The 13,102-nt window shown below is 47.4% G+C and overlaps 1 protein-coding gene across 1 annotated transcript in view; it reads right to left on the bottom strand.

Annotated features, from left to right (window-relative positions):
- Positions 1-13,102, bottom strand: part of NCKAP1 (NCK associated protein 1) — a 649,223-nt gene that overhangs the window by 50,238 nt on the left and 585,883 nt on the right. Inside the window, exon 29 of the mRNA XM_086955458.1 lies at positions 7,180-7,289. Within this exon, the coding sequence (XP_086811584.1) occupies positions 7,180-7,289 (110 nt within the window). The remainder of the gene's footprint in view (positions 1-7,179; positions 7,290-13,102) is intronic.

Raw genomic sequence — 13,102 nt, 5'->3', positions numbered from 1 at the left:
TGGCCGCCCTGCACCAGGTACAAACTTCAATAGGTACAATCTCTACAGGTATCGCACTGCTCCGTGCAGATGTCTCCAAAATGAGCACAACAACCACCACAGCGGCTCTTTCTACGGACACTGCGACAGGTGCAAGAACTGGAATGGGTGAAGAAACAAATGGAGGACAAACTCGATCAGGAAAGTTGATCGAGGCGGAACAATGTGCGCCTGGTCGGAGTGCCGGAGAGCGTGAAGGGACCGGCTCGGGATCTCTTCGTACAGGACATTATAAAAACTCAACTGCAGCCTAGTGGATTGTCCAGCTTCTTCTCGGTAGAGAGAGCACACAGAGTGCCCGGGGGAAGGCCCTGGCCAGCATCCCTACCCCCTCTCCCCCCACCCACAAGACTAATACTGGCACGCATATTCAACTTCAGAGATCGAGACACTATTCTGCAGGTGCAACAAAAGAACAATGTCCCAACAGGTAATAGTATTAAGTCAGTTAATTATGCATGCATACAGCATTACTGGCACGGAAATAAGGAGAACACTCTATGAATTGATTTGAGATTGTCAATCATCTTATATTGTAAAATACAAGTTCAAGGTCGGGTATATACAGTTTAAGGCAGCACTGCATAAAACAAATTTGTGACAACCATAATGTACTTGGTGCTCAAAAACGTGTCTGTGGTGAACTTGGCGACGCAAGTGAAGGTGTGAACAGCATGGACGGCGCACTGAGAAGATGGTGCAAGTAATGTACAGTGGGTGGCTCTTGTTCTCCTTATTTCCGTGCCAGTAATGCTGTATGCATGCATAATTAACTGACTTAATACTATTACCTGTTGGACCATTGTTCTTTTGTTGAACCTTCCTTACCCAGTCCAGATTTGGTATATGGGTCACACTCCTGTAATTTCCACTATTCTGCAGGTGGCACGCATAGCCCCCCCATAGAGGTAGACAACTGCACTGTGAACCTCTATCCGAACTACACAGTGGCGGTGACCTAGAAGCACTGTAACTTCCTGGAAGTTAAAAAAGAATTGGGGCAACCGTGAACTAAAATTGATAGTGGAGGCAGAAGGCAAAACCTGGTTCTTCGGGACACCTGAGGAAGCTCATGACTGGCTGGAGGGATGGCGCCCTGCCGGGGGACCCAGGAGGCAGGGACGAAGACAGAAACAACAACCCACGACAACACCGCCGCCAGACACGAGAGGACTCTAAGCATCGGGCGGTTCACAACAGAATACTGATGAACTCAGACTGTTGTTACAATTACTGAACCTATGAACAGACATGCCCTTCAATGAAGTCCCCACACGGTGTCAGTAGAGAAACTTGCTGATTGGGACGGGACGTTTTGAGGTGAAGTTTAACCTCTGTGGACTACAAGTTGATAGGGGAAACATACGGAGATCACTGAGCAACTCTCCCCCTTATGCAAGCACAAAGTTATGGGTAAAAAGCACTCTGCTAAGTTGGGGTGGCGGGTAGTTCTAAGTCCGCCGTGCAGGGAGGCAGGGAGGAGGATATAGTTTAATGGGTTATTGTTAGTTTTGGTATTGAAACATGGTGAAATATCTGATAACATCCATGGTGACAACACAATACGCATCTCACAGGCAGCTCCTCACTTCGCCATAGAGGTAATTGATGTTTCGGACACCCAAACACCAACCCCTCGAACTTCACATCTCCCTTTTACGGTGCCGTCATGGAATGTTAATGGTCTGGGTGACACATTAAACGCAAGGGTCCCGCTGTCAAGCTTATCCAGGAATCACACTTGGTGGGCTCAGCTAGTAAAGCCTTAGATAGATGGGGATTTAAAATGGTAGTGCACTCTAAGTTCACATCCGGCTCTCGGGGTGGGGATTCTGGTTAATAAACGTTTCCCCCGGATACTGACCGGGTCCTGGGCGGATGACCAATGACGATTTGCTGCGATAACATGACAATGGGAGGGACGCACCTATAACCTGGTGCCCATCTACATCCCACCAACACTACAGAAGACAACTTTAGGCAAATTCTTATTATCACTCCTGCAAGGCGAACTAATAATGGGGGGCAATTTCAACGCAACAATAGACGCATCCATAGATAGGAAACCCCCTAGAGATCCCAGTAGTGTAAACCTCAAATTTGTAAAATTTATTGGTGCTCTTGGTCTCATAGATGTCTGGCGGGCCAGATATCTGATGGAACGACAATACACGTTCCACTCGGGCATCCATAATAGTCTTTCAAGACTTGACTACATAGTCATATTGGCAACAGGGGCTGGAAGGGATTTTGGAGGTCTCCACTTACCCAGGGGCATATCAGACCACTCTACAGTACTTATTACATACACATTCTTCACCCCGAGATGACGCCGCCTAATTCCGCTTTACCCCAGATATCTTAAAAACCGTAAGATTGGTAAAGGTCTCCTCAAAGCAACAGAGCACTACTTGGCGGAAAACCAGCACTCGGTCCCATCTCCGACAACGCTGTGGGAGGCATATAAAAAGGTATTGCGTGGCCAGGCAATCTCCCTAGTTGCAGGTAATAACAGGTCAAACGGCAACCGATTGAATGTTTAGATCAAGGGGTGCCCCAGGCAGAGGCTGAAAATGTCACAGAGACTAGTGAGGATTCAGCACATAGGGTACAATTAGTACAACAGGAGTACAGCACCTATGCATGGGAAGAGGCAAAAACCAAACTCACCAGGACGCAACACACTATTTACGAACTAGGTGATAAAGCATGCAAGCTCTTAGCCTGACTAGACAAAAGGGAAAGGGCCAGTAGGTGGGTGGCACAGCTCCGGTTAGAGAATAGAACTATAACTACAGACCGCCAGGAAATAGTTGATGCATTAACAGCCCATTATGAAAATCTATACACACCCACGGCCCTAACCACAATAGTAGAAAATCTGGCCTTTCTCAGAGTTATAAAGATGCCCATACTGTCCCCTGCAGCAGCTAAAGCTCTGGAAGACGATTTGACTCCGGAAAAGCTTGCGCTAGCAATTGGTGCGTTACATACGGGGAAAGCTCTAGGACCCAATGGAATCCTGGAGGAATTCTACAAGAAAGCAGCAACTCAACTCATACCACACCTACTTAATATTTACACAGGTAGCCTAGGAAAGGGGGTCCTGCCCAGAGATCAGAGCCTTGCGACGATAGTTGCAATACACATGCCGGGCAAGCTGCCACGTGAATGCATTTCTTATACGCTGATTTCCCTTATAAACGTAGAAGCCAAAATACTTGCAAAGGGGCTGGCCATGAGGTTGCAGCCGTATCTCCCTAAATTGATCCACCCGGATCAATTTGGATTTATGTCGAACTGCAACACAGCACTTAACTTAACAAGGCTTCATAGTGCCACAGCGCGCAGGCCTTCTATAGAGGAGGACGCAGTCATGTTGTCTCTTGAGGCGCGTATGGCATTTGACCTCGTCAAATGGCCCTTTCTCTACGCGGTCCTCCGCCACCTGGGATTCGCTTACAAGTTCTGAGCGTGGGTGCAGTTACTGTACACAAAGCCACTGGCACAGGTTGTTTTGAACCGTCACATTTCGGCATACTTCCCAATCGGCAGACTTCCCAATCTGCAGATGGACAAGACCAGGCTGCCCCCTATCACTGCTCCTCTTTGCGCTGGTGTTGGAGCCACTGGCAGCATGGATACGTCAGGAGCCGGTTATCCGCGGGTTGAAATGGGCTATGGGATAGGAAGACCATATTTCGCTATGTGCGGATAATGTACTACTGTACTTGGCGTCCCCGGCACGTTCAATTAATTGCCTATTGGACATATGTGCATCATATGGGCGGGTCTCTTGATATACTATAAATTGGACAAAATCGCTCCTCTATGTACTTCACGGTCCCCCGCCATGGCTCCTACGAGACTGCGAAATCCAGATTACAGATAGAGGTTTTAAATACCTAGGGATATATATAACGCACAACAACAAACAGTTCATCGTTGAAAACCTCACGCAGCCCCTGGCACGAGTTTGCCGCAACATTAAACACTGGCGCTCACATTACTGGGAAGGGCAGCCCTCTTTAAAATGATGGCGCTCCCCAGATTCCTGTATGTCCTCCAGAACACACCAATCCCGGTTTCACCAACGTATTTTGCAGCAGTAAACGCCGAAGTGACCAATCAGCTGTGGGACGGAAAAACGGCCCATGTCGCCATGCATAAACTTATAAAGAGCTGGTACGACGGTGACATTTGCCCTCCGCAATATAAAGGTATATGACTGGGCATCACAGCTCATTGTAATAAATCAATGGCTTCACGCGCCTCAAGACGACCCAGAGTTCCGCATGGATAGACACCTCCTGGAGACCGAAGGGATTATGGGGCACTCTACAATAAGGTTAAAAGGACTGCTTTCACAGGTCCAATGGCACATACCATCCAAGTCTGGTTTGAGGCGCAGCGTGCACTGGGCTGGGAAGGGTAATAACAGGCCACGCCACTATGGGAAACAAAAGGTTTAGGTAAACTAAGCAATACCAAAGGCTTTCGACAGTGGGATTTGATAGGAATCTCATAGGTGGGAGATATGTGGAAGAAAGGCTAAATTATCACATTTGCCCAGCTACAGGTCACAAACGGACTGGCACAGATAGAATTGTTCCGTTATATGCAGATCAGACAAGCACTCATGGGAATAAATCCACCAGGAACACAATTCACAGAGGCATCACCGTTGGAAGATAGACTCCTGACGGATCACCTGAGCTAAAAAGCCATCTTCCAAACCAACTGGAAAATAATAAATAATCAGCCGGACCCCACAACAGCACTTAAGGCCAGATGGGAATCGGATGTGGGAGAATTAGATGACACAGATTGGCAGGAGGCACTCGCGTCCCCAAAGGAAGTTGCGATATCTTCTAAACTCAAGCGGATACAATTGAAACTTTTACACTGCACTTATTATACATGAAAACTTCTTTACAAAATAGGTAAGACGAACAAACCGATCTGCCTACGACAGTGTGGAGCATCAGGCAAAATTCTGCACACGCTATGGCAATGTCCAGTGACTGTACATTACTGGGGGGGCGGTTATGAGTACAATCTTGCAAGTTACTGACGTTACTGTTCCGCCGGAACCAAAGAGATGCCTTCTTAATATTTGGGAGCCCACAGATCTCAACCATGTGACTCAGGAATGGTTGACACTAATTATGACATTGGCAAAGCAGAATATAGCTCAAGACTGGGGATCGCAACAGACTCCTGCCCCTCACCAATGGTGTTGAGACATGAAAAATGCAATGATAGTGGAGAAATCAGTCTATGTCCACAGACAAGAAAATGGACGCAGGTGTGGGGCAAGTGGAATGCTTTCCGTGGGAATATATGTGAGCCCCCACACGAGGAATCATGGTCGAATTTCAGTGAATGACGATACTAAGACAGGGATAATATGCAGGATACCGTGAATCGTCGTTGCTTTTCAGTTAGAAAATGTGAAGAACATTTCCTGTTGAAGATGTCAGATGTACAACTCATGTATAATATTTTGGATCATTATGTGTGCACCATCAAATACTACTGTACTGTATCAATTTTTGTTACTTACAAAACGGCAATAAAAATGTTTTAAAAAAAATAACAAAAAACTGTCTTTCTAGTGGCCATAACATCAGCTAGGAAGGTCAGCGAATTACAGGCGCACTCTGCACAACCTTCATACACTATCTTCTATCTGGACAAGTTGGTTCTCCGGACATGTGCCTTCTTCCTTCCAAAGGTAGTGACTTCTTTCCATGCAGGTCAAAGCATCACCCTGCCTAACTTCTTTGCTCAGCCTTATCCCTCTAAAGAAGAGGAAAGACTCCACTGTCTAGATCCAAAAAAGAACATTATTGTTAAGACTTCTGTGTGGATGATCAACTCTTCATAGGGTACGTAGGCTGTGCAGAAACAGACCATTTCTAGATGGATAGTGCTTTGCCTAAAGATCGGCTACGCATGGCCAAGAAACAACCCCAAGAGGATTTGCATCCTCATTACACCAGAGCTAAGACTACAACCACTGTGTGAGCCCACAGAGTTCCTGTCTTGGATATCTGTCTGACAGTAATGTGGGCAATTCTTGCACACGTTTACCAAACACTACTGCCTGGACTTTCAAGTCTATCACGACTGGCACTAAGCCCATTCAGTCCTACACGACTTTTGCTTTTGAATTGGCTTTGCAGACCCACTGTGGGGAAGGCATTGCTTGGGCGTCTGTTCAAAGGTAAGGAACCTGCGGCTAGAAGTCTCTATCAGATGAACAAGTTACTTACCCTGGGTAATAACTTATCTGGTAGAGACTATGTAGCCGCAGATTCCTTACCAAGCCTCTTTCCATTGTAGTATCAGGGCCTTAGTTTTTTCCACACCATTGATCTGTTCCCATCGTGACTTTGTGCTCCTGCTGTGGAAAGTCGCCCAAGTAACTGACATCAGTATGCCGGTTGGCACCTGTATATGTACCGCGCACGCCACTTCCGGCATGGAAGACTCAAAAATCTTCCAGATCCAGGCTAACGCCCAGTGATAGTCAAAGGTAAGGAATCTGTGGCTGAAAGTTTCTATGAGATAGCTAACAACAATATCTTGACTGTGACCAAGAATATGTATTGACCCAGCATGCTGGGTCAGTGTGGGTCCATACACCTCTCTAGAACAGCTTAGACCTTGTTCATTCAGCCACATGGCCCTCGAAACCATTTTACCATCAGTCACCACAGTCCATTTTCAACCGGCGAGTCTCCAGCATGTTCCTGCACGACATACAGATATCAATGGGACCACAACCATGTAGCTTGGTTTACCGCGGACCCCATATAAATGCAAGTGCTACTTACCAAATAAGGCCCATTATTTAAACTCCAACTCTAATGAACCTTGATTGGTGTTGCCACAAAAAGACTATATTGAGGAAAATAGGAGAACTGGTATGATACACCGATCCAAGAACTATAAACAAATAAACTGTTAAGGCTGGCCTTTGAAATATCTTCAACCCACAATGCATTTACTTCTTTTTTTAGTCTACACACTGATCTTTCATGTCATAGCTTCAAGCTTTATCACAGAAGCACAGCATTTGTTCATTAGTTCAGGTTCAACTTCTAAAATAATGATACAAAAAATTATACACACAGCCAGGAATTCTTTAAGGCGGTCTTCAATGCTCCCTTTGTGAATAGTAAACAAGGCTGCAGCAATCTGGTTAATAGCTTTTGCCAGGCAATGTATGTTGTTGCAGTGTCCTAAATAAAAAAATAAAAAATCATATGCATTAGTAGGTGCCAGCTACAATTACTCGTGTAACAAAATCATTATTAACCAGACCCCAGACCGCCCTCCAACCCCTGCAGAGCCTGGAGCCAATGAATAATAACCCTATCGGGGCTGAACGAGGAAACATTGTGGCACACAACTGTACATTTAGGAGAAACTGTACGAAATTTTGAAAAGTTACACACCTTACAAAAGTTTAATAAAGTGGACTCACTGGGCATTCATAGTTGCTAACTTCTAAAGTGAGAGTTACTCCACCCAGATTAAGATACCGGCATGGATAATATTGTGATGTGTCTGCTCGATACTCCAAGGTTGACACTGATTTGATCCCTTTTGCTAATGAAAAGGCAGGTTTTAACAGTGTGCCCTTTTTAGTGGCATCTGTAATATTTTGGGGGAAAACACCTAATTTGGTATTTCCTTTTGTAGAGAAATATAGCCTGCTGTTTCTCTGCAGTAAAGAAACTGTGGATAAACGCTGTTACATGCAAAGGTCATGACATAAATGTAGTATGCTATTTATTTGCAACCAAAATGTAAGTAAATTGAAGAATCAAACATGGGGCCATGTTCTTTCGTTAAAAAAAAAGGCATAGATCAAAAATCTAAATACTTAAAAGTAGCTGCCAAGTTATAAAACTGTTGCAAGGGCTTGGGAGGGAAGTTAACAGTTAGCAGAAAGGAGACAGTGATAGCAGGGAACAGGTAAACACCAAGAGAAGACAGAATCAACAGTGGAACCTTCTTAAAGTTAGCACCTAATAAACAATAACCCCAAATGGTAATAAGTACCCCTGATATTTGTGTGAGGGTATGTGTGCACACTGGATAGCACCCACTGTAACAGTGCTTATTCCCTAGGGAACTTTGATTAACTAAACATAACAGCACAGGTGCACCACCACATTCAACATTGATGTTTTCAATGAGTCAAGCAGAATAGGGTTCTTCAGTTTAGTTCCTTTATTTTCAAAAAGATGAAGCACCGTACAGCCGACGCGTTTCGTCCAAAGCATGGGACTTCTTCAGGGCTTCTGCTATAGAAGAAAGATTTCAATCGAATTGTCTATATGAGGTATGGATGTGAGTCACCGCTGAGGATGGACACATTTATGTCCCATAGAATTTAAAATAAAGCTTGAGACAATTGTCTCAAATTTCCGCATTTTCACGAATTATTTATAGCTGTCACAATTGATCTTTGTATGGTTTATTAGTTTTCTTCTGCATTAGGAAATAGATTTTCCTTTTTCTTTTGTCCCTAAATTCTTTTGTATACTCTTGTGTTTCTATGTAGATATATGTTTTTTAAACAAAGATTGCATTGTGCTATAGACCACATGGTCTGAATACTATTGCCTAGCCTGGTTATTTAAATGTTATGTATTGTATGCACCATGCTCTATATGCTTTTTAACTATGAATACATTTGTACTTTTTTAGATTTGTTATCTTTTTTGTTTACATCCCTCGTGTCCACCTAATCTTATTTTTTAGGGGTGATTTGTGTATAAATGGTTTGACGAGTGTATATCAATACAAAGGGGTTTCTATTATGACTTTGGCCACCAGGGAAATGCCCCGATGTTTCAGCCATGTCCAGAGGTGCAGAGCTTCATGACATAGGGTCCACAACCCCATCCGCCCTGTTTGTTGCAGTACCACATGGCGGTGGTGTTGTCCATGAACACCTGCACAACTCTTCCCCGGACAGAGAGAAGGAATGCCTTCAGTGCAAGTCGGATCGCCCGAAGCTCCAGAAGGTTGATATGGAGCCGGGACTCCGCCGGATACCAGAGGCCTCTGATCTCCGCCTCACCCATGTAACCGCCCCACTGTGTGCTTTGTTTGGGGAAGGGAGAGGGATCTGCCATTGACCCAATTCCGGTTTGTGAGGCACCACTGTCTGGCAGTGCCCTCCGAGATCTGAACGGATTTGGACAGGTTCCCAAGGTGCTGCACCCACTGGAACTTCAGGTCCCACTGCATAGCCGGCATATGCCATCTGGCATGATCGACCAGCAGGATGCAGGAGTCCATGAGGCCCAGCAGCCTCAGGGTCAGCCTGACCGAAACCCAGGATAGAGGCCAAAAGATCTGAATCAGAGCCTGAATATCCTGGACTCGCCGTTTGGGAGGATAGACCCAAAAGAATGTCGTATCCAGAACCGCTCCGATGAAGAGGAGCTTCTGAGAGGGAATCAGGTGCTACTCCACATTGATGGAGAACCCCAGCAAATGCAGGAGGTCGGCCGTAGTCTGGAGGTGGGAGACTATTGCCTGGGGCGATCCTGCCTTCAACAGCCAGTCGTCGAGATAGGGTAAGACTGGAACCCCTGATCTGCGCAGATGAGCTGCGACCACCGCCATCAATTTTGTTAACACACGAGGGGTGCTGGTAAGGCCAAAGGGGAGCACGGTTAACTGAAAGTGCTTACGGCATACCGTAAACCGCAGCTAACGCCGGCGGGCCGGCAGGACTCGAAATGGAAATATACGTCCTGTAGATCGCTACCATCCAGTCTACAGGGTCGAGGGCAGACAAGGCCTGAGCCAGAGTTAACATCTTGAACTTCTCCTTCCGGAGGAAGAGATTTACGTCCTGGAGGTCTAAGATAGGGCGCAGACCCTTGCCCTTCTTGGGCACCAGAAAGTAGTGGGAATAACAACCACAACCTACTTCTGGCGCTGGAACGCGCTCGATGGCCCCCTTGGCCAAGAGGGACACAAAATCCTGTAGAAGAAGTGCCAAGTGATCCCGGACATGCAGTGGTACTGGGGTGGCATGGCTGGAGGGGTAGTCTTGAAGGGGAGGTAGTAGCCCCTTCGGACTATCTGTAAAAACCACCCGTCCATAGGGATGGTACGCCAGTGGGGAAGGTGATGGCGAATCCTGCCGCACACTGGCGTTTGATGGGCCTGAAAAAACGGACTAGGAAGGTTTGGAGGCAGTGGTGGCCGGGGTGGAGGTGGACTGACCCGCCCGCTGGCCCCTTGACCCGCCTCTGCGGGTCCCGCGCTGAGACTGTTACTACTGTGGCCTGTGGCTCTGAAGCGAACATGTTGGGGTGCCCCTTCCGTGGCCACAAAAGGAGTGAAAAGCAGGAGGACTTGGCCTTAGCCCGCGAGTCCTTAAAACGCTTCAACGCACTATCTGTCTTGTTGCCAAAAAGGCGAATGCCATCAAAGGGCATGTCTATCAGTGTGTTCTGAACATCCCCCGAGAAGCCAGTAGTCCTCAGCAAGGCGTGACAGCGGAGCGCCACTGTTGTGGAAATCGCCCTGCCCAGCCAGTCAGCGGTGTCAAGGCCACATCATATTGTGCACTTCGCCGCATCTCTCCTTCAGCTTTTGAGAGCATTGTCCGGGCCTCATCGGACACTGAGGCAGCACCTGTGCCACTGTATCCCACACAGAGTGGAAATAATGGCCCAAGAGGCATGCAGTGTTCACAGATCGCAGCCCTGAACTGGCATAAGAAAAAATTTCGGAGGCTGGTGGAAATAGGGTTAGAAAGGCCCCATCTGCGTCGGTATTGGCGTCTAACAACGCCGTTCCGGAGCCATGCCCACTTCAGGGCTGAAAACGGGGACGACGTCGTCCGGGGGCACAGGCAACGTCGGGAGTGGTGCCGGTGGGGTCGACTTCGGCGGAGGTGTCACAAGATTACCGGTGTCGACCGGGATCCAGGCTTGGATCCCTGGGGGCCCTGCGGCACCGGGGCTGAAGCAGTCATGGATGCTGGAGCCGGAGCGCAGTCAGTAAAGGGAGAGGACCCCCAGTTGGGCCCACGGGGCCCTAAGGCACGCCAACGGGGCCCGATGGTCCAAAGAGGAAGGCCATGGCTGCCAGAAATTCCTGCAGCTGGGCCGGAGTCGTCGACATACCCGGGATGGGGGCTAGGCTGACAGTGACACAGTAGGCTCCGCCGGAACTGTGGGGTAGGCACCACCCGCACTCTCAGCCATGATGGGAAGTCGGTGAGTGATGATGCTTCTTCAACTTCTTGTGATGCTTCGTCTTACCTTACCCAGAGTGTGAAGACTTCAATCCAGACGAATGATGATGATGGCTATGCGACAGGTCTCTCGACCTCCCGCAGGACCTTGAGCGGCGCTGCGCCGACTGCCAAACTTCAAGCAGCTTTCAGAATCACTCCCGCAAAGATTTCAGCGCCATGGCCCGGCAGTCGTGCACGACTTGGGGTTGTGGTTGAGCCCCACGCAGTAGAGACACATGCGGTGCGGGTCGGTCCCCAACATCATACAATGACAGTCCCCGCAAAACTTGAAACCGGGCATCCCTACGGCACCAGGAGTCGATCGACTCAAAAAGAAGAGACAAAACGGCCACGAATAACTCAGTCAAAAAGTGACTGGGGGTACCGCTCTCTCTGAATCTGCGCTTGCTGGTGCGGAACAAGAAAGAATTGACATCAGCGCGCGAGGTGGCGTCAAAGTAGCTGCCCCAACGTCATCTCAGCGATCACGACGTCAATGATGGATGCGGAGCCGCGTAACGCCACCTTCCGAAGCGCAGGGGTACTGTTGACGAAAACTTTCCGGATCCAGTCTGATGCCTGGGGGTAATTCTAGGGTAAGGAATCTATCACTACGTGTTTCTTTCAGATAATGGTTTTATTGAACATGTCATGAGTGATGTAATATGGGAGGCGATTAGCAGTGCATGGCTAGGGTGCAAGGTATAGTTACTTTAAGGCAGGAGTTATAGCTATTTGAAATGATTATAACTGGTGACTGTCAGTGATTTTGTTAGTTTAATACAGTATATTTTAACTGACATTTTCATCTAATTATAACTCCCTTTTTAACTTTGCTTTTTTTAAAACTAATTTCAGTTTTTTTTGCATAAAGTAAGATGTCTATCGCCATATGTGGCTTGGGGTAGGACAAAGGGCCTGACTTGTGGCCAAACCCCTCACCCAATGTCCCGCTGGTGCCCAACTCTCTCCTGTGCACAGCAGGGAGTTGGGGCCAGGACCAGGCCGAAGCTCTGCCCATGGCTTACCATGTGTAACAATATAAAGGGTGTCATTTTATGTTAGGGAGAATAAGAGAAAGTGCCACATTTGACATGGTTAGCTGCTCACTTTTTTTCTGGAAAATGATGTGATTTCGATTGACCAGGTCCCATGTACCAGTGCTTCTTCACTAAAACTGTTCCACAATTATCCATTCAGGCCCCTTGTAAGTCCCTAGTAAATGGTACATGGGTACCTAGGGCATTGGGACTGACGAGGGACTCCTCACATAGGCCAAGCAGACTGACACTGCAGAAGGACTGCCATGGTGTAGACAAAAGTGACAAAGTTGACATGGCACACTGCCTGTGCGCCATGTCAACCAGCACTGCCTAAGGTAGAGGTAAGTTACCCCTCTAGTAGGCCTTACAAGCCCTAAGGTAGGGTGCACTATATCCCAGGTGTGGGCCTATCTGTATGAGCGGATATTCCCCTACAATATTTAGGTCTATTTCTTTAATATTGTAACTGCAAGGGAAGCAATAGAGAGTACATGGGCTGGAAACTCGACAACTCGAGTTCCACAGCACCATGATAGCTACTGTGAACACAGGAGTGTTTGGTACCAAACCATTCCTCTCAATAAACCCACACTGATGCCAGTGTGGGATTTACTGAAACATGTACTTAGACGGTACCTCAGAGTTTCCCCCTGAAAACTACCAACCATGGTGTGGTTACAGACTGGATTTTATCACCCCGCCACCACCAGACATGTTTCTGGACCCCTGGACCGAG

This window comes from Lissotriton vulgaris, chromosome 2_1, assembly GCF_964263255.1.
Source record: "Lissotriton vulgaris chromosome 2_1, aLisVul1.2, whole genome shotgun sequence".
NCBI classification, from domain to species: Eukaryota; Metazoa; Chordata; class Amphibia; order Caudata; family Salamandridae; genus Lissotriton; species Lissotriton vulgaris.
The sequence above is the reverse complement of the archived record's forward strand: the minus strand, read 5'-3'. Positions and strand labels throughout refer to the sequence as shown.